This window comes from Ovis canadensis, chromosome 13 (genome assembly GCF_042477335.2).
Source record: "Ovis canadensis isolate MfBH-ARS-UI-01 breed Bighorn chromosome 13, ARS-UI_OviCan_v2, whole genome shotgun sequence".
Lineage (NCBI taxonomy): Eukaryota > Metazoa > Chordata > Mammalia > Artiodactyla > Bovidae > Ovis > Ovis canadensis.
The window spans coordinates 66,920,982-66,940,659 of NC_091257.1; the positions used below are offsets into that span (position 1 = coordinate 66,920,982).

The 19,678-nt window shown below is 39.0% G+C and overlaps 1 protein-coding gene across 7 annotated transcripts in view; it reads left to right on the forward strand.

Annotated features, from left to right (window-relative positions):
* Nucleotides 1-19,678, forward strand: part of DNAAF9 (dynein axonemal assembly factor 9) — a 173,396-nt gene that overhangs the window by 59,172 nt on the left and 94,546 nt on the right. For 4 of the 7 annotated variants that reach the window (XR_011248201.1, XM_069548086.1, XM_069548087.1 and 1 more), the window contains 4 exons: nucleotides 6,937-7,035; nucleotides 12,051-12,106; nucleotides 16,917-16,967; nucleotides 18,243-18,378. Coding sequence is in view for 6 of the 7 variants with exons in the window: in XM_069548086.1 (XP_069404187.1) it covers nucleotides 6,937-7,035; nucleotides 12,051-12,106; nucleotides 16,917-16,967; nucleotides 18,243-18,378 (342 nt within the window). In the remaining variant the exon portion in view is untranslated. The remainder of the gene's footprint in view (nucleotides 1-6,936; nucleotides 7,036-12,050; nucleotides 12,107-16,916; nucleotides 16,968-18,242; nucleotides 18,379-19,678) is intronic. The other 3 variants (XM_069548088.1, XM_069548089.1, XM_069548091.1) reach the window with 1 other exon arrangement.

The following is a 19,678-nucleotide window of genomic DNA, read 5'->3' on the forward strand; positions in this document are numbered from 1 at the left end:
AACTGAGCGACTGAACTGAACTGAACAAATGTTACAAGATCCAGGCCTTGATCAATTACAGATCAGATTAACTTAGTTCTCTGCTTTAGTGATCTATTGAAAGAGAGGGATCTAGTGGCCCTTTCTTAGAGATGAGTGGTATTTACGTCAGGTTTTACTGTTCTTTTATGCGAAACATCTGGCATATGGGTTTTTTTAAAATTATAAGAAGAAGCAAGAAAATTTGATATGTGGTCAAGAAAGGAAATAGTCAATAGAAGTAGACCCAGATGTTAGAATTGACCAATGGGGAGTTTAAATGATTGATGAAAGTGCTAAACAATCTGGAAGAAAATGGGACAACATATGTGAAGAGATGAGGAATTTTAACAGAGACCTGACAGCTATCAAAAGAACCAAATGAAAATGCTAGAAATGAAAAATGTAGGGTATAAAAATGGGGGATTTATTAAGTTGGCTAATTTATTAAATTAGACACCAATGAAGAAAAGTTCAGTGAACTTGAAGATAAGTCAGTAGAAAGTTTCTAAACTGAAGGACAGAGAGAAAAAGAACAAAAAGGGCAGAGCACAGTATCCAGTATCTGCCAAACAGTGTCAGATGATCTACATAGTAAATCATTGGAGTCCGAGTATAATTGGAGTCCCAGAAGGGAGAGTAGAGAGAAAATGGGGCAATAAATTTAAGTTGATAATATCCAAAAACTTTCTAAATTGATGAAATACATCAATCCACAAACTCAGGAGCTTCAGTAAACCCTAAGTATGATAAATATGTATGAAAATGACCATAAATTTGTAAAGGGATCTCTGAGGTGAATCTACATGCGCTAATAAAACTCAAATCCAACAACCAAAAGAAGTTAAAATGCAATTTCAGTCCTGACTTGTGCTGATAAAATATTATAAAAAAAGGAGTCAATCCATACCCATATTACCTGTTCATTTTAAATTTATCTATTTTTGGCTGTTCTGGGTCTTTGTTGCTGTTTTCAGGCTTTCTCTAATTGCTACAAGCAATTACTGTCCAGTTGCAGTACGCAGGCTTATTGTGGTGGCTTCTCATTGTGGAGCATGGGCTTAGTAGTTAGAGCATGCAGGCTTAGCAGCTGCAGCTTGTGAACTCTAGAGCAGGCTCAGCAGTTGTGCATGGGCTCAACTGTGGTTGTCCTATAGTATGTGGGATCCTCCCAGACCAGCAATCAATCTGTGTCCCCTACATTGGCAGATGGATTCCTAACCAGTGGACCACCAGAGAAGTCCCTATATTTCCTCTTAAAATCTACTTTTTTTTTTTTTCTCTCATCTCTTGCTCAGCTGCTCCATAGCCTCCAAAGCTTTCTTTTAAAAACCCTTTTCCTCTTCACTATCCAAATACATTTTCTGGTCATATGTGTTTTCTCTTTGCTAAGACTGATAACCTTACAGTCAGAATTAGCATCTAGGCCTTAAATCTCACTGGCCAGTCTTTGATGGCCAGACTGCCTACAGCTACCTGCTTCTTGGTCAGATCCCGCAAAGAGAAAATGCAGACTGCTCTGAGATTTGATTTAGAAAGATGTTCAAAATATGTTTGGTGAGAAAAGTAAAAAAGTAGAGTATATTTCCATCTTTGTAAAATAATTTTTATTTGTGTGTCTTAGAAATTTCAGGTGGTAGTCTTACTGGTTATTATTTTTGTACAGTTATATATTTTTAAAATATTATTTTACTTATTTTTGTTTTCTTACATTTATTATATAATATAATTCTTAAAAATACTTGAAATTAAACTTCTTTTCCCCCTTTAAGTCATTTGAGAGCAGACACTGCTGGATGCCAGTCTAGGGCCAAGAGTCCTGTCTGAAGTTCAGGGTCCTTCCCTAATGGGCAAGGGCAAAAGTGCACTGACATATTTCTTGAATTTTACAGAATTTTGCTGCTTATCTGACCTTGTTATGTATCTGGGCCTGTCTTCTGAACTTGGCCTTGAGTCTGAGCAGATAAACTTTCCCTTCTTCATCATCAGATCTAACAAACCAATTCTACCTCCATACACAGAATCCATTTCCACAAATGCAAGTGGAAAAATTTTGAGAGTAATGTGTCTGGTGGAAACCATACAGGCTCTAGATATCTCTCACCTAGATATAGTTTCACTTTTGCTGGTTGTTAGTATTGCATCCTCAGGTTACTTTACTGTTTAGTACCTCAGTCTCCTCATATATAAAATGGGCATAGAGAAGTACACAGTGGTATTCAGTTCAGTTCAATTGCTCAGTTGTGTCCGACTCTTTGCAACCCCATGAACTGCAGTATGCCAGGCCTCCCTGTCCATTACCAACTCCCAGAGTCCACCCAAACCCATGTCCATTGAGTCGGTGATGCCATCCAACCATCTCATCCTCTGTCGTCCCCTTCTTCTGCCTTCAATCTTTCCCAGCATCAGGGTCTTTTCCGATTAGTCAGCTCTTCACATCAGGTAGCCAAAGTATTGGAGTTTCAGCTTCAACATCAGTCCTTCCAATGAACACCCAGGACTGATCTCCTTTAGAATGGACTGGTTGGATCTCCTTGCAGTCCAAGGGACTCTCAAGAGTCTTCTCCAACACCACAGTTCAAAAGCATCACTTATTCGGCACTCAGCTTTCTTTATAGTCCAACTCTCACATCCATACATGACCACTGGAAAAACCGTAGCCTTGACTAGATGGACCTTTGTTGGCAAAGTAATGTCTCTGCTTTTGAATATGCTATCTAGGTTGGTCATAACTTGCCTTCCAAGAAGTAAGTGTCTTTTAATTTCATGGCTGCAGTCATCATCTGCAGTGATTTGGGAGCCCAGAAAAATAAAGTCAGCCACTGTTTCCACTGTTTCTGCATCTCTTTGTCATGAAGTGATGGGACCAGATGCCATGATCTTCATTTTCTAAATGTTGAACTTTAAGCCAACCTTTTCACTCTCTTTCACTTTCATCAGGAGGGTCTTTAATAGCTTTCTACATAAGGGTGATGTCATCTGCATATTTGAGGTGATTGATATTTCTCCTGGCAGTCCTGATTCCAGCTTCTGCTTCATCCAGTCCAGCATTTCTCATGATGTACTTTGTATATAAGTTAAATAAGCAGGGTGACAATATACAGGCTTGACGTACTCCTTTCCCAATTTGGCACCAGTCTGTTGTTCCACGTCCAGTTCTAACTGTTGCTTGTTGACCTGCATACAGATTTCTCAGGAAGCAGGTCAGGTGATCTGGTATTCCCATCTCTTTCAGAATTTTCTACAGTTTGTTGTGATCCACACTGTCAAAGGCTTTGGCATAGTCAGTAAATCAGAAATGGATGTTTTTCTGGAGCTCTCTTGGTTTTTCAGTGATCCATTGGATGTTGGCAATTTGATCTCTGGTTCCTTTGCCTTTTCTAAAACCAACTTGAACATCTGAAAGGTCACGGTTCATGTATTGCTGAACCCTGGCTTGGAGAATTTTGAGCATTACTTCACTAGCATGTGAGATGAGTGCAATTGTGCAGTAGTTTGAGCATTCTTTGGCATTGCCTTTCTTTGGGACTGGAATGAAAACTGCAAACTTTTCCAGTCCTGTGGCCACTGCTGAGTTTTCCAAATTTGCTGGCATATTGAGTGCAGCACTTTTACAGCATCATCTTCCAGGATTTGAAATAGCTCAACTGGAATTCCATCACCTCCACTATCTTTGTTCGTAGTGATGTTTCCTAAGGCCAACTTGACTTCACATTCCAGAATGTCTGGCTCTAGGAGAGTGATCACACCACTGTGATTATTGGGGACATGAAGATCTTTTTTTATAGTTCTTCTGTGTATTCTTGCCACCTCTTTTTAACATCTTCTTCTTCTGTGAGATCAATACCATTTCTGCCCTTTATTGAGCCCATCTTTGCATGAAATGTTGCCTCTGTATCTCTAATTTTCTTGAAGAGATCTCTAGTCTTTCCCATTCTATTTTCCTCTGTTGCTTTGCACTGATCACTGAGGAAGGCTTTCTTATCTCTCCTTGCTATTCTTTGGAACTCTGCATTCAAATGGGTATATCTTTCCTTTTCTCCTTTGCTTTTGGCTTTTCTTCTCTTCTTACAGCTATTTGCAAGGCCTCTACAGAAAGCCACTTTGCTTCTTTTGCATTTGTTTTTTCTTGGGGATGGTCTTGATCCCTGTCTCCTGTACAATGTCATGAACCTCTGTCCATAGTTCATCAGGCACTCTGTCTATCAGATCTAGTTCCTTAAATCTATTTCTCACTTCCACTGTATAATGGTAAGGGATTTGATTTAGGTCATATCTGAATGGTCTAGTGGTTTTCCCTACTTTCTTCAATTTAAGTCTGAATTTGGCAATAAGGAGTTCATGATCTGAGCCATAGTCAGCTCCCGGTCATGTTTTTGCTGACTATAATAATAGTAAATATAAATAATTTAAATATTGGTAAGTATAAATAATATTTATTACATGTAATGTAATATATATATCATAAATAAAATATAGATCATCTAGGCATCAAAATAGTGAAGACACTTGAGACTATTCTTTACACTAAGTATTCTCTGCAGGGGTTCATGGTGCTTTATGCCTGAGGCCAGGTGTAGAGTCGTTGCATGATTAACACAGAGTTCATAGGTCTGAGTACTTGTGTATGCTTAAAGGGGTGAGTAGGAAAGAGCATAGATCCAGTCAGTCAATTTTAGTGCAGCAAACAGAATGCCTGCTATAAGCAAGGTGAGTGCTGGTCATGTACACTTACACAGTGTGAGATGGCCAGTGAAAACTACTATCCAGGGACTTCCCTGGTGATACAGTGAATAAGATTCTACCTGCCAATGCAGGGGAGATAGGTTTGATCTCTGGTCCATGAGGATTCCATATGCTGAGGACCAACTAAGCCCATTTGCCACAACTACTGAGGCTGTGAGTTACAAGTGCCTCTGCGCCTAGAGCCTGTGCTCCTCAGCGTTCACCACAACGTAGCCTCCGCTTACTGCAACTAGAGAATCACTGTGAGCAGTAATGAAGAAAGTGCGCAACCAAAAGAAATATAAGGGCGGGGTTGGTTTATTAAAAATAAGAAAACTACTATCCAGTTTGAGTGCAAATTAACAGTGACTTCAAAATAGGGCCAAGGATGTCACTTCAAAATAAGGCCAAAGATCAAGCAAGTCATAGCTGATATTTTGGATTAGCTGATGGATGATGCCTTAAAGAAAAGCCAGGAACACAAAGCAGCGTGTAGTGGTTGGCGACAGGAATGAATTCAGAGAGGACGCTTAAAACCAGCTGGGATAGGGGAAGGAGGCGGGCTGTATATGGAGGAGAATCAGCAGGTAAGGTACATATTTGCATTACCCCTAGGAGGAGGGGATGAGGGAGAAAAGGGCTCTGGGTCACCTCTGACCCCACTGAACTTCTAACTAAAGTCAACTAATTTGGCCTTGAACAAAGTTCACTGTTGTAACCCTTTTGATACTTAATAGGTACAGTGTCTCGTAAATAGCTTTACATTGCCTCATAAATAACTCCCTCTCAACAAGGACTGCCGATTGTCCTTTTTAAAAATAGCTTTTAAAGGAAAAAAAGCTTTATTGAAATATAATTTATATACCACAAAATTTACCCATTTTAAGTATACAATTCGATGATTTTTAGTAAATTTACAGAACGATGCAATTATCACCACAATTTGAATTTTACATTTCGTCAATCCAGAGAGTTCCTTTGTGCTTGCAACAGAGCGGGATGAGCACAGCCCTTAACAGGCAGCCATTACTGTACCTCATTACTCCACACCCTGTAACTAGGCAGGCCGTCTTGCTCAGCCATTGGTTGGTGCCTCAGTGCTGCCCTGCTCCTCCCACCCCCACCCCTCAGCAATCTGCTGTCAATGAGTGACCCTTAGGGAAGTGATTCAGTCAGCCGTCAATGGTGTGGTAGTCACCAGGTAGAGAGTGAGTTAAGAGGCAGATTCAGGCCTTCTTCTGGAGGCCCTCCAGCTCACCCATTCCTAGAGGGCTCCAGAGCCCTCACTAAGGTCTTCCACTAACTGTGGGCCAGGCCTTGAGTAGTGAACCTCCTCCCCCATCCCTGTCTGTCCAACCTACCAGCAGTGGGTGTCTGTCTGGTCACAGTCTGTGAGATCTGGTCTCCCCTATTTAAGCGACCTGAGGAGATGGAGGGCCAGTTAGGTTGGGGGCCTGGCTCCCTCAGGAATGATAGCTGGGCAGGATGTGGGAAGCAGGCCCCGAAGGTGCTGCCAACTGAGATGTCTTCTCTTAGCCAGGACTGGGACCTTGGAGAGTGAAAATTGTACCTTAGGACTTTGCCCTTTCTTATCTGGACAGAGAATTAACATTAAAATCTGGTAGAGATTTACAGGAACATCGTTAGCTAACTATGTATGACCTCACCTCAAGAACAAAGGATCTGACACCAAGAAGTCTGCAACAACTAACTGACCTTTTGCTTTTAAAGGAGCTTGCTGAAAGCTTTCAGTAACTTTGGGGTTCTTAGAACATGAGCCACCCATCTCCTTGTATCAATCCGTAATAAACCTTCGTCTGTTCCAAACTCTACGTTTTAGTATTGACGGGCCTCACTGTGTCAGGCACATGGCCTTGAGATTCGGTAACATGCTCACTTGTAGTCAGTTTTCATTCCCACTCCCAGCCCTACCTAAGCAAACCACTAGTCTACTTTCTGTCTCTCTAGATTTGTCTTTTCTGAGTGTTCCATATATTGTAGTCTCTTATGTCTGGCCCCTTTCACTGGGCATAATGTTTTTAACATAACAGGTATCAGTAGTTTGCTACTACCCTTTAAACAATGTATTTAAATAGTCTGGTATTTTGAGATCAGATGTGGTTTCATGAGTCTGGTTTTCTAAAGTATCTCCTTAAATGACCAAACGCATTATCTTTTTCATTTTCTTTCTAGGATTTGGTGGCTTTTGAATATCAGTGGACTAGCTTCTTCGCTAATTTTGACACAGAAATTCCCTTCTTGCTAGAATTGTCTGAATCTCAGGCTGGTGAGGTATGTAAAGGAAGGGTCAAAAAGAAAGAAGAAATTGGCTGATTTTTTAATTTTTATTAAAAATATTTCAGACTACAACACTACCAATCCTAATTTGGTTATCATTTCCTTAAACTTTGCTGCATGATGTAAAGAAATTTTTAGTTTCTGTGCCACCCCCTATATTCTTAAACTTAATATATATATTAAAAATATATATATTCTTAAACTTTGTTGCATGATGTAAAGAAATTTTTAGTTTCTGTGCTGCCTCCTATATATATATATAAGAATGTATATATATGAATATATAAAATTATTCCAGCTTTTTTGTTTTTCTGTGCCAGTTTTTTTATAATAAAGATACTCATTTCTTAGAGGTGGTGTCCTTGTCAGGAATTCTGTTTGGCACCAGTTAATAAGCCTAGGAATAATTCTTCACATATGAATAGTACACCTTTGTCAGTTGAACCTCTAGGTGATGACAAGCTTTCTTTCTAAGCAAACAACAAAGTGAAGTTGCTAGGTTCAGGCTAGGAACCATTCCATGAGTAAACTGAGGTATGTAAATCAAGAACTAAGGTACAGAACTGTTCCCCAAACTAGTCAACAGGCAGGATCAAAGAGATCTTGAGCTTGCACTTGAGCTTACTTTGGGTTTGGACTGCCAGCCTTCAGTTCTCCTGTGTTTCACTGTGACCCAGTATAAGCCCTACTCCTGCTCTTTAGAACTGGAGTTTATCTTTGTTGCCATACACTTTACTTTTATCTTTTTTACCTTATGCTATAAACCCCACAGTATATTGGTGTTATTCTTTTTTAGTCAATTATCTTTTTATCTTTAAAAATAAAAGATTTTAAATAATTTAAAAATCTTACATATCTGCCCATGCAGTTGAAATTTCTGGTGCTGTTCATTTTTTGTGTTAGACACAGATGTTCATATGGTATAATTCCCTTCTCCCTGAAGGATATCCTTTAACATTTTTTGTAGTGTGAATCTTCTGATAATTCAGAAGAAAATTATTCCAGCTTTTGTATGTCTGAAAATATTTTTTTCACTTTCATTTTTAAAAGTATTTTTGTGGTGTATGGAATTCTAGGTTGACAGTTTTTTCCTTTCAGTACTTGAAAGATGTTGTTTCACTCTCTCACTTCCATTGTTTCTGATGATGTCTTTTATCTTTTTCTTTGTTCTTCTCCATATAACTGGTCTTTTTCCCCTCTGGTAGCTTTGAAGATTTTCTCTTTCATTACTGGTTTTGAGTAATTTGATTACCATATGTCTAACTACAATTTTTTAACTGTTCATTTTTAAAAATTATTGATTTTTTATTTTTGGCACCCCTGGGTCTTCATTGCAGTGAAGGCTTCATTGCTTTCTGTAGTTGCTCTGAGCAGGAGCTACTCTACAATTGTGGTGTACAGACTTCTCATTGCAGTGGTTTCTCAAGGCGTGTGGCTTGGTAGTTGTGGTGTGTAGGCTCGGTAGTTGTGGCGTGTGGGCTCGGTAGTTGCGTAGTTGTGGCTTGAGGGCCCAGTAGCTGCGGCATGTGGGCTCAGTAGTTGTGGGGTGTGGGCTCAGTAGTTGTGGTGTGTGGACTTTGAAGTGCACAGGCTTCAGTAGTTGTGGCACATGGGCCTTTCCTTGCAGCACGTGGAATCTTCCTGGACCAGGGATCGAACCTGTGTCCCCTGTGTTGGCATTCTTAACCAGTGGACCACCAGGAAAGTCCTGTCTGACTGTAATTTTGATCATACTTCATATGCTTGGGTTTTGTTGAACTTTTTGGATCTGTGGATTTATAATTGTATCAAGTTTGGAAAGTTTTTGGCTATTATTTTTTCAGTCCTCTTTCCCTCCCTTCAGAGACTCCAGTTACCTCTATATTAGGCCACTTGAAGTTGGCCCACCTCTTACTGATGCACATTTCCTTTTTTTTTTTTAATTCTTTTTTTTTCTTCTGTCATTACTGATTCTAAGAGTGAAAAATATTCACAAAGGTTTGCTCAGGCAAGTGTCACTCCTGGTCTCTTGCCACCTTGTTCTCATTCCCTTTCTTCCCATTCTCTTTTACCCATTCTGTTGCTGACAGGTAACAAATCTCTGATAAACTCTTTTCTGTCTCTTTTGCACAAATGATCAGATACATTGCTGTTTTCTTATAAACTCTTCTTTCTTTCATTGAAGAGTAGCATACTATATGTAGTCATTTCTACTTTGCTCTTTTAACACTTTTCTCAATGTATGCTAGAACTCTCTCTAGGTCAGTTCATTGAGAGTTTCCTCATTCTTTGTTATATTCGTAGTACAGTTGACCCTTGAACAATGCAGACTTGACCTACCTGGGTCCACTGATACATGAATATTTTTCAGTAGTAAATACTGCAGTACTGCAGTTCACGATTTGGTTGAATTCATAATTGGATGCGGAGAAACTGCGAATGCAGAGGGCCAACTATAAGTTACACACACATTAACCCATGTGTTCAGCTGTACTCCATTGTGTGGATTTATCTTAATTTACTCAGCCACTCTCTTAGGTATGTGTATTTAGGTTATTTTCAGTATTATGCCATTGCAAACAGTGCCGTAGTAAATAACTCTGTGCTTATGTATTTTCATATTGTTGGAGGTTTGTATACCTAGTAATGGGATTGCTGGGTCACAAGGTAAGTGCATTTGTAGTTGTGTTAGCTATTGCCAAATTTCCCTTCAGAAAGGTTGTACCGATTTGCATTCCCACTAGCAACATATGAGAGTGCCTGTTTTGCCACAGCTTCCCCAGTAGAATGTGTTGTCATACTTTTTTTAAGTTTTGATAGTCTCATAGATGAGAAGTAATATCTTAGAATTATTTTAGTTTGTGTTTTTCTAATTATGACTAAGCTTCAACACTTTTTCATATGTTTGAAGGCCATTTTATATTTTATTTTCATGTCTTTTTCCCATTTTAATATTGGCACAGTATTATTAACTGAAGGTATAGAATACAGGTTTTAGGTCTTTTGTCCATTGTTTTTTTGAGTTCTTTATATATATTTAGGCTATTAACTTTTTGTCTATGATATATATTTAAAATATTTCTTCCTTTTTATCAGTTGTTTTGTTTATGGTGGTTTCTTGCCATGCAGGCTTTTAATATAAATTTATTAATATTTTCTTACATTGCCTGTGGATTTTAAATCATATATACAAGAAAGGCTTATTAAGGTTAAAGAGGAATTTACCCATTTAGTACTTGTATGGTTTAATTTTTTAAATTTAGATCCCTGATTTACTTGAAATCTTCTTGTGTATATGATGTGAGATATGAATCTAATTTTATCTCTTGGCCCCAAATCCAGTTAGAATCCTGACTATGTTGCTCACTAGCTCGGTGACCTGGTACACATTTTAATTAGCCAGCTCATCTGTGGAGAGGGTATCATGATAGACTGAAACACATAGGATTACAGTTGACCATTGAACAGCACTGGTTTTAGGGACCCAGACCCTCCACACAGTCAATATTCTGCATGTAACTTAAAGTCAGCCTTTTGTGTACACAACCCCTCCTATACTCTATCATTCCATATCTGTGTTTCCTTGGCATCTGCAGTTCCACAGTCACAGATTCAACCAACTGCAGATCATATATTACTGGGGTGTTTACTATTTTAAAAGATCCAGATGTAAGTGGAACTGTCCAGTTCAAACCTATGTTGTTCAAGGATCAACTGTATTTGAGATAATATATTTAAATGCTTATCATAGTTCACATGGTAAACCCTTAATAAACTTTAACTGTCATTACTTTTAAAGAGTTTTTACAAATCAGTAAGACAAATTCCAATTAATAAACATACAGAGGATGTAAATAAGCAGTTAATGACCAAAGGGAAGTCCAAATGGCCATTGAACATATCTGAAATATTCTGCTTCATTAAAAATCAAAGTAAAATAAAACAACAGTGAGGTACCATTTTTCATTTGTCAGCATTTTTTTAAAAGGACATTTAATGGACAGTGCTTACCTTGAAATAGGCACACTCAGATATTGTAAGTGGAAGTGTACATTGATCAAACTTTTTTGAAACCAATTTAGCAATATAATTCTGCCTTTTTACCCTGTAATTTCATTTGCCTTAAGGACATAATCAGAACTATAGATAAAATTTATGATAAATTCATTGCAGTATTATTCATGATATAAGAAAGTTAGTATTAATATAAATTTCCAAGAATAAAGGACTTTTAATAAACTTTGGTACAATCTATATATATTCTATGACTATACCATCAAAAAAGACTTGAAGAAAATATACCAGAATGTTAACAGTTCTTAGAGATTGTAGGTGTTTTTATTGTGTTCTAAAATAAGCATATATTATGTATTTAAATTGAAGGGGAAACAGTCAGTATTATTTAAGGAGATTCAGATTGCCTTTTGAAGTTTTGAACTCTTGACATAGATCCTGCATATTAATGTTTGATTAGTGTTTAGCACTATGCACATCAAAGCTGAGAAGTACTTCTGTGGTTTCCTGGGAAACTTCTGTCAGTACTTCTATCCCTTGGATTCTTTCTCACTGCTGATGTTAAATTAGTATTATTAGAATTAACATATATTGTAATTTATAGAAGTAACATAATTCTAATTATTGAAAAGTATAGAAATAAATTTTAATAGAAGAAAAAAATTCCTTTATGGTTAGTAACTTAGAACACAAATGGTGGTTCTTCCAACTTCCTTTCAGTAGTTAAAAACTAAAAATTTGACAAGAATTTCTTTTCTTCACCTTCCATTTCCTTTCTTTTTCTTTTGCAGCCATTTGTCTTTTTCCTTTGCTAATTTTTGTTTGCTTGCCATCCCCAAAATTCGTGTTGTCCTCTTGTGTTCTTGTAAAAATCTGCAAACATCTCTCTCCCTCTTTTTCTCATTCTCTGTCTCTTTGACACACTTTATTTATATACCTGCATGCATATATCAGGGGTTTGTGATTATTTTATAAAATTGTGATCTTAATGTGTATAATGTTGGCTTCTTTTTTAGCCATTCAGAAGTTACTTTAGTCATGGAATGATCTCCAGTCATATAACTGAAAATAGGTAAGGTACTTGGGAAAGAAAGGTGAATGGTAATAGAGAAAATGGGGTTGATAAGGGAGTGGAAATGAGGGGAGAATCTTAGTCTAGAAGCTGGATCAAGAAACTATGAGTTGATTTTCTTACAGAGTAAGAAATCCATACTCTATAAAATCTTTCACTCCTTTTGTATTTATGTATTAAAAACAGTTTTATATTAAACTGGCTTTTAAAACATTGTAACTTGCTAAAATCTAAAGAAAGGAATTTATTCCATCCCTAGCCTAGCAAAACTAGAGGAAGCAGGGTGTCTAAGGGCTTGGCAGGCATCAACTGTGGCTTTTAGGGAATAAAAGGGATCCAGCATAAAGGTCCAGCCCCAGGAGGACATGGGAGCATGAGGGCTGCTGCACTTGTTTTCTTATACTGTTTCCTCAGCATCCATAATAATCAGGAGGGCCAAGCTGGGGATAGTTCCTCTGATCAATAAATGAGAGTTCAGTTCAGTTCAGTCGCTCAGTTGTGTCCAACTCTTTGCGACCCCATGGACTGCAGCACGCCAGGACTCCCTGTCCATCACCAACTCCCGGAGTTTATGCAGACTCATGTCCATTGATGTGGTGATGCCATCCAACCATCTCATCCTCTGTCATCCCCTTCTCCTCCCGCCTTCAGTCTTTCGCAGCATCAGGGTCTTTTCCACTGAGTTGGTTCTTCGTATCAGGTGGCCAAAGTATAGGAGCTTCAGCATCAGTGCTTCCAATGAATATTCAAGGTTGATTTCCTTTAGGATGGACTGGTTGGATCTCCTTGCAGTCCAAGGGACTCTCAAGAGTCTTCTCCGACACCACAGTTCAAAAGCATCAATTCTTTGGCACTCAGCTTTCTTTATAGTCCAACTCTCACATCCATACATGACTACTGGAAAAACCATAGTTTTGACTAGATGAATGTTTGTTGGCAAAGTAATATCTCTGCTTTTTAATAAGCTGTCTAGGTTGGTCATAACTTTTCTTCTAAGGAGCAAGTGTCTTGTAATTTCATGGCTGCAGTCACCATCTGCAGTGATTCTGGAGGCCCCCCAAAAAAGTCTGACACTGTTTCTGCATCTCTTTGTCATGAAGTGATGGGACCAGATGCCGTGATCTTAGTTTTCTGAATGTTGTGTTTTAAGCCAACTTTTTCACTCTCTTTCACTTTCATCAGGAGGTTCTTTGGTAGTTCTTCACTTTCTGCCGTAAGGGTGGTGTCATCTGCATATCTGAGGTTATTGATATTTCTCCCGGCAATCTTGATTCCAGCTTGTACTTCATCCAGTCCAACGTTTCTCATGATTTACTCTGCATAAAAGTTAAATAAGCAGGGTGACAATATACAGCCTTGACGTACTCCTTTTCCTATTTGGAATCAGTCTGTTGTTCCATGTCGAGTTCTAACTGTTGCTTCCTGACCTGCATACAGATTTCTCAAGAGGCAGGTCAGGTGGTCTGGGATTCCCATCTCTCTCAGAATTTTCCACAGTTTATTGTGATCTACACAGTCAAAGGCTTTGGCATAGTCAATAAAGCAGAAATGGATGTTTTTCTGGAACTCTCTTGCTTTTTCCATGATCCAGTGGATGTTGGCAATTTGATCTCTGGTTCCTCTGCCTTTTCTAAAACCTTGCACGGTTCACGTGTTGCTGAAGCCTGGCTTGGAGAATTTTGAGCATTACTTTACTAGCATGTGAGATGAGTGCAATTGTGTGGTAGTTTGAGCATTCTTTGGCATTGCTTTCCCATGGGACTGAAATGAAAACTGCAAACTTTTCCAGTCCCATGGCCGCTGCTGAGTTTTCCAAATTTGCTGGCATATTGAGTGCAGCACTTTCACAGCATCATCTATTAGAATTTGAAATAGCTCAACTGGAATTCCAACCCCTCCACTATCTTTGTTCATAGTGATGCTTCCTAAGACCCACTCGACTTCACATTCCAGAATGTCTGGCTCTAGGTGAGTGATCACACCATCGTGGTTATCTGGGTCATGAAGATCTTTTTATAGTTCTTATGTGTATTCTTGCCACCTCTTCTTAATATCTTATGCTTCTGTTAGATCCATACCATTTCTGTCCTTATTGTGCCCATCTTTGCATGAACAGTTCCCCTGGTATCTAATTTTCTTAAAGAGATCTCTAGTCTTTCCCATTTTATTGTTTTCCTCTGTTTCTTTGCACTGATCCCTGAGGAAGGCTTTCTTATCTCTCCTTGCTATTCTTTGGAACTCTGCATTCAAATGTGTATATCTTTCCTTTTCTCCTTTGCCTCTTGCTTCTCTTCTTTTCTCAGCTATTTGTAAGGCCTCCTCAGGCAACCATTTTGCCTTTTTGCATTTATTTTTCTTGAGGATGATCTTGATCCCTGTTTCCAGTACAATGTCATGAACCTCTGTCCATAGTTCTTCAAGCACTCTTATCTATGAGATCTAATCCCTTGATCTATTTGTCACTTCTACTGTACAGCCATAAGGGGTTTGATTTAGGTCATACCTGTATGGTCTAGTGGTTTTCCCTACTTTCTTCACTTTAAGTCTGAATTTGGCAATAAGGAGTTCATGATTTGAGCTACAGTCAGCTCCCAGTCTTGTTTTTGGGGACTGTATAGAGCTTCTCCACCTTTGGCTGCAAAGAATATAATCAGTCTGATTTCAGTATTGACCATCTGGTGATGTCCATGTGTAGAGTCTTCTCTTGTGTTGTTGAAAGAGGGTGTTTGTTTTGACCAGTGTGTTCTCTTATTAGCCTTTGCCCTGTATATTCCAAGGCCAAATTTGCCTGTTACTCCAGGTATTTCTTGACTTTCTACTTTTGCATTCCAGCCCCCTATAATGAAAAGGACATCTTCTTTGGGTGTTAGTTCTAGAAGGTCTTGTAGGCCTTCATAGAACCGTTCATCTTCAGCTTCTTCAGCACTATTGGTCGGGGCATAGACTTGGATTACCATGATATTGAATGGCTTAAGAACAGAAATCATTCTGTCATTTTTGAGACTGCATCCAAGTATTGCATTTAGGACTCCTTTGTTGACTGTGATGGCTACTCCATTTCTTCTAAGGGATTCCTGCTGACAGTAGTAGATATAATGGTCATCTGAGTTAAATTCACTCATTCCAGTCCATTTTAGTTTGCTGATTCTTAAAATGTCGATGTTGACTCTTGTCATTTCCTGTATGACCACTTCCAATTTGCCTTGATTCATGGACCTAACATTCCAGGTTCCTATGCAATATTGCTCTTTACAGCATCAGACTTTACTTCCATCACCAGTCACATCCATAATTGGGTGTTGTTTTTACTTTGGCCCCGTCTCTTCGTTCTTTCTGGAATTATTTCTCCACTGATCTCCAGTAGTATATTTGGCACCTACCAGCCTGGGGAGTTCATCTTTCAGTGCCCATCTTTTTGCCTTTTCATACTGTTCATGGTGTTCTCAAGGCAGGAATACTGAAGTGGTTTGCCATTCCCTTCTCCAGTGGACCGCATTTTGTCAGAAGTCTCCACCATGATCTGTCCATCTTGGGTGGCCCTACATGGCATGGCTCATAGTTTCATTGAATTAGACAAGGCTGTGGTCCATGTGATTAGATTGTTTAGTTTTCTGTGATTGTGGTTTGTAGTCTGTCTGGCCTCTGATGGATAAGAGGCTGATAAATGAGAGTAGATCTTTCCTTTCTTTTCTTCTCTAATTCCAGTCCAATCTGATAAGGAGACAGACTACCTTGACTAGGATTCAGAATCATCTTTTTCTGCTCAGTGTGTCACTTAGCTTAAATTAAGCATCGGAATAGAATCAGAGTCATGTTTACTTTTAAGAACCACAGTTTGATGCCTTACAGTGAAAAGAAATGCAAAGGATTTTCCTCATGGCATACTCTTAAGTGAAACGTGTCATTTTGGGGGCTCCGGAGAGCTCTAGTACCATAGTCCTTTATGTCTCAGCACAGAAGAGAATTCAGCAAGAGGCAAAGTAATAGGTAAGAAGTGATTTATTAGAATAGAATGCTTTTGAGGCTTACAAAGAAGCGGTTGACAGATACCACATCTCCAAGAACCTTCTGGGCTCCAATTTTATAATCATAGAAAGTAGGGAGGGCAAGATCGTCTTTGGCTTTCTGGAGTAAAAGTCATGCTTCCATTATCAGCTCCTCCTCTAGATTGAGCAGGAGAGTTTTCTTGTCCCTACATGGTCAAACTAGGTCCACAAATTGTTGTTTTTTTGATGGGTGCGGAGAGCATGCCCTAGCTTACTGAGCTCACTGGGCAAGATGTGGGTCTCATGTCACCAGTGTGTTAATGTTTGGGGGCATGTTTTGTGCTCCTGTTGCATGGTTTTGTGGTTAAGCAAACCTACTTTCTTGAGTAATCATAAACTTACAGGGGTCTACCATATTCTTTCTACTTACAGTCTCCTAGTGGGATTAACTGTTTAATCACCTGCTTTGTCCCTGGTGGCTCAGATGGTAAAGCGTCTGCCTGCAGTCCAGGAGACCCGGGTTCGATCCTTGGGTTGGGAAGATCCCCTGGAAAAGGAAATGGCAACCCACTCCAGTGCTCTTGCCTGGAAAATTCCATGGACTGAGGAGCCTGGTGGATTACAGTTCATGGGGTCACAAAGAGTCAGACATGACTGAGCGACTTCACTTTCACTTTGTCCCTTTACTCTGCCCCTATCATAAGGACACTTTCAGGAAAGGATATGGGATAAAGAAAGCTGACTTAGTCTGTTTTAGCTGCTGTGACAAAAATATCATAGACTGGGTAGCTTATAAACAACAAACATTTATTTCTCCATTACAGTTCTGGAGACTGGAAAGTCCAAGATCATGGCATTGGCAGGTTTGGTGTCTGGTGAGGGCCTACTTTCTCATAGATGGCTGTCATTTCACTATAACTTCATGTGGCAGGAGGGGCAAGGGGATCTCTCTGGAACCTCTTTTTATAAGTCTGTTTTATAATCCTGTTCATAAAGGCCCTATCCTTATGACCTAAGTACTTCCCCAAATCCCTCCCTCCTAATACCATCACTTTGGTGGTTTGGATTTTAGCAAGTTGAATTTTGGAAGGACACAACATTCAATCTGTAGCAGAAAATATCTTTTTAAAATACCCTATAGTCATTGACTATTTATTGAGAAGGCATGACATACTAAACAACAGATACATGATTAGAAAATAAACCAGACACAGTCTCTTCCCTCATAGAGTGTGTAGCATGGTGGAGAAATAAGGCATTAATCAAACATCCTCACACACAAAAAATATGTAATTGCAAAACTCTGATTCCTTGAAGGAGAAAAGAACATGGTTACTGTGAAGACCACACCCCAGAGCTGACCTCTGGGGGTAGATGTGAATGATAAGTAAGAATAATTAAGGGAAAAAAAGCAGTGGTCCTGAGATGAAGATATCAGAAACATAAAAGAAATGTGTGTGAAGGAAAATAAATTTGAGTTTGCCTGAAAGGGGGAGTTGGGAGAGAGTGGCCTGTCATGGAGCTGAGGAAATTGTCTAGGCCAGACCATGTAAGTCCTTGTTGGCCATCTGAGAAATTTCAGCCCTTCTAAAAGTAAAGGCTTTGTGTGTTTAAAAGATTGTCTTCTCTGCCAGGGGGGAATGGACTATAGAGGGCAGAGTGGAAAGCACAGAAACTACAAGGAAGCATTGCAGCCAAGAGGAAAGAGGGAGAAGGGGGGATGGTTGCAGGAATAGGCATGAGAAAGTTTGCAGCTGGGCTTTCCTCCTTCCCTCCTAAAAGCTATACAGGAATGGTTAACAGCTCTGTTGTCTGTCTTTAGTGTATCACAACTGCTATCATTCTGGAAAATGTATATTTCTATCAAAATGCTACTGTATAAAATTGGGATTTTGCTCCGTCTCAGCATCATGAACAGCAAACTTATAGAACTTTCTCCTTAAGCAGCAGGAGAAGTTGAAATATAAATGTGGTGTGGGTTTAGTTATGTCTTCTCTTCTCAACTAACAGGGAGCATTAGGTGGACTGTACTGATCACCTTGCTCAAACTGTAGGATGCCACTCAGAGAAGCCCAAGAATGTACTCATTTAGAAGTTTCCTTGGCCAGGAATCTCTTCACTAATCACATGTTTTTGATTTGCCACTCTAGCCCTAATAGGCAGCCATTCGTTCTCTTTGGTAATCATTCTACACGAGAAAACCTCAATGCTGGCAACTTTAACTTCCCTTCTGAAGGGCATCTAGTACGCAGCACTGGTCCCAGTGGGAGCTTTGCCAGACACATGGTGAGTGACTTGACTTCCTGGTGCTTAGTTGGTTTTATTATCATTTGGGGAGGAGGGGAGCTGGATAAATGGAACCTTTCGAATTAGTGAATTAATTTAACCTAAAACTTGAAGTTGTTTTGGTGTAAAAAGTGATTAAAAACTGTTTTTATATAAAAGTACTAAGTAAGATTTGAAAGCATATTTAATTTTAAAATGTTTTAAAGGAAAAGGATAAAAAAATACAAGCCAAACTTTAAGATAGCCAATTAGTATCAATAGTAGAATAAGAATTTTAAATTAACTTGAAAATAGTCATTCCAAGCCTAAGTTTATGTCTTGACTGTTACATTTCAAGTGCTGAGAGAGCACTATCACCTAGAAATCTATATCCAGTGAAAATCCCATTCAGTAATGAGGTAATCAAGACATGCCCAGATGAAAGAAAACTTAAGAGAATTTGTTACCAGCAGACCTACCTTAAAGAATGGTTAAAGGGGGACTTCTCTGGTGGCCCAGGGGCTAAGACTCCACGCTCCCAATGTAGAGTGCTCAGGTTCGATTCCTGGTCGGGGAATTAGATCCCACATGCCTCAGCTCTGAGTTTGGATGCTGCAGCTGAGAGTTCACAGGCCTCGTGTTGCAACTAAGATCCAGAGCAGCCAAACAAATACATAAAAATAAGTATTAATAAAAAAGAATGACTAAAAGAAGTTTGGGTGAAATGAAGAAATGATTTAAAAAGGAAGGACTCTTAGAACAATAAGGAGGATGAAAGAAGACAATGATGAAACCAGTACATTTTTTTGTATACTTTAAAACAGTGAATTTTATCTCAAAAAATTACAGAAAAAGAAACCAGCCCCAGTGCGCATTCACATTGTGGATGATATAGCCAGTTTCTGTTTTTAGGTCTTTATGACTCCAAAGCCAAAGGGCTTTCACTCATTAATTCAGTAATCCTTATTGACTATGTTCCAGTCACTATGCCAGGTTGAGGAAAATATTATTTATGGTCTTTGCCTTGGAGGCTCTCACAGACTAGTAGACGAGTCAGTGAGGATTGTGCTCTAAAATGTTTGGAGTGATAGTTTAGCCATCCATTATACACCTTAGAATGGCTAAAACACTGACAACACCAAATGCTGGAGAGAATGGAGCTTCAGAAACTCTCATTCATTACTGGTGAGAATGCAAAATAGTGCAGCCACTTTGGAAGACAGTTTGGCAGTTTCTTACAAAACTAAACATCATTTTAGCGTCAGTTATGCTCCTTAGTATTTACCAAAAGAGTTGAAAATTTACGTCCACACAAAAAGCA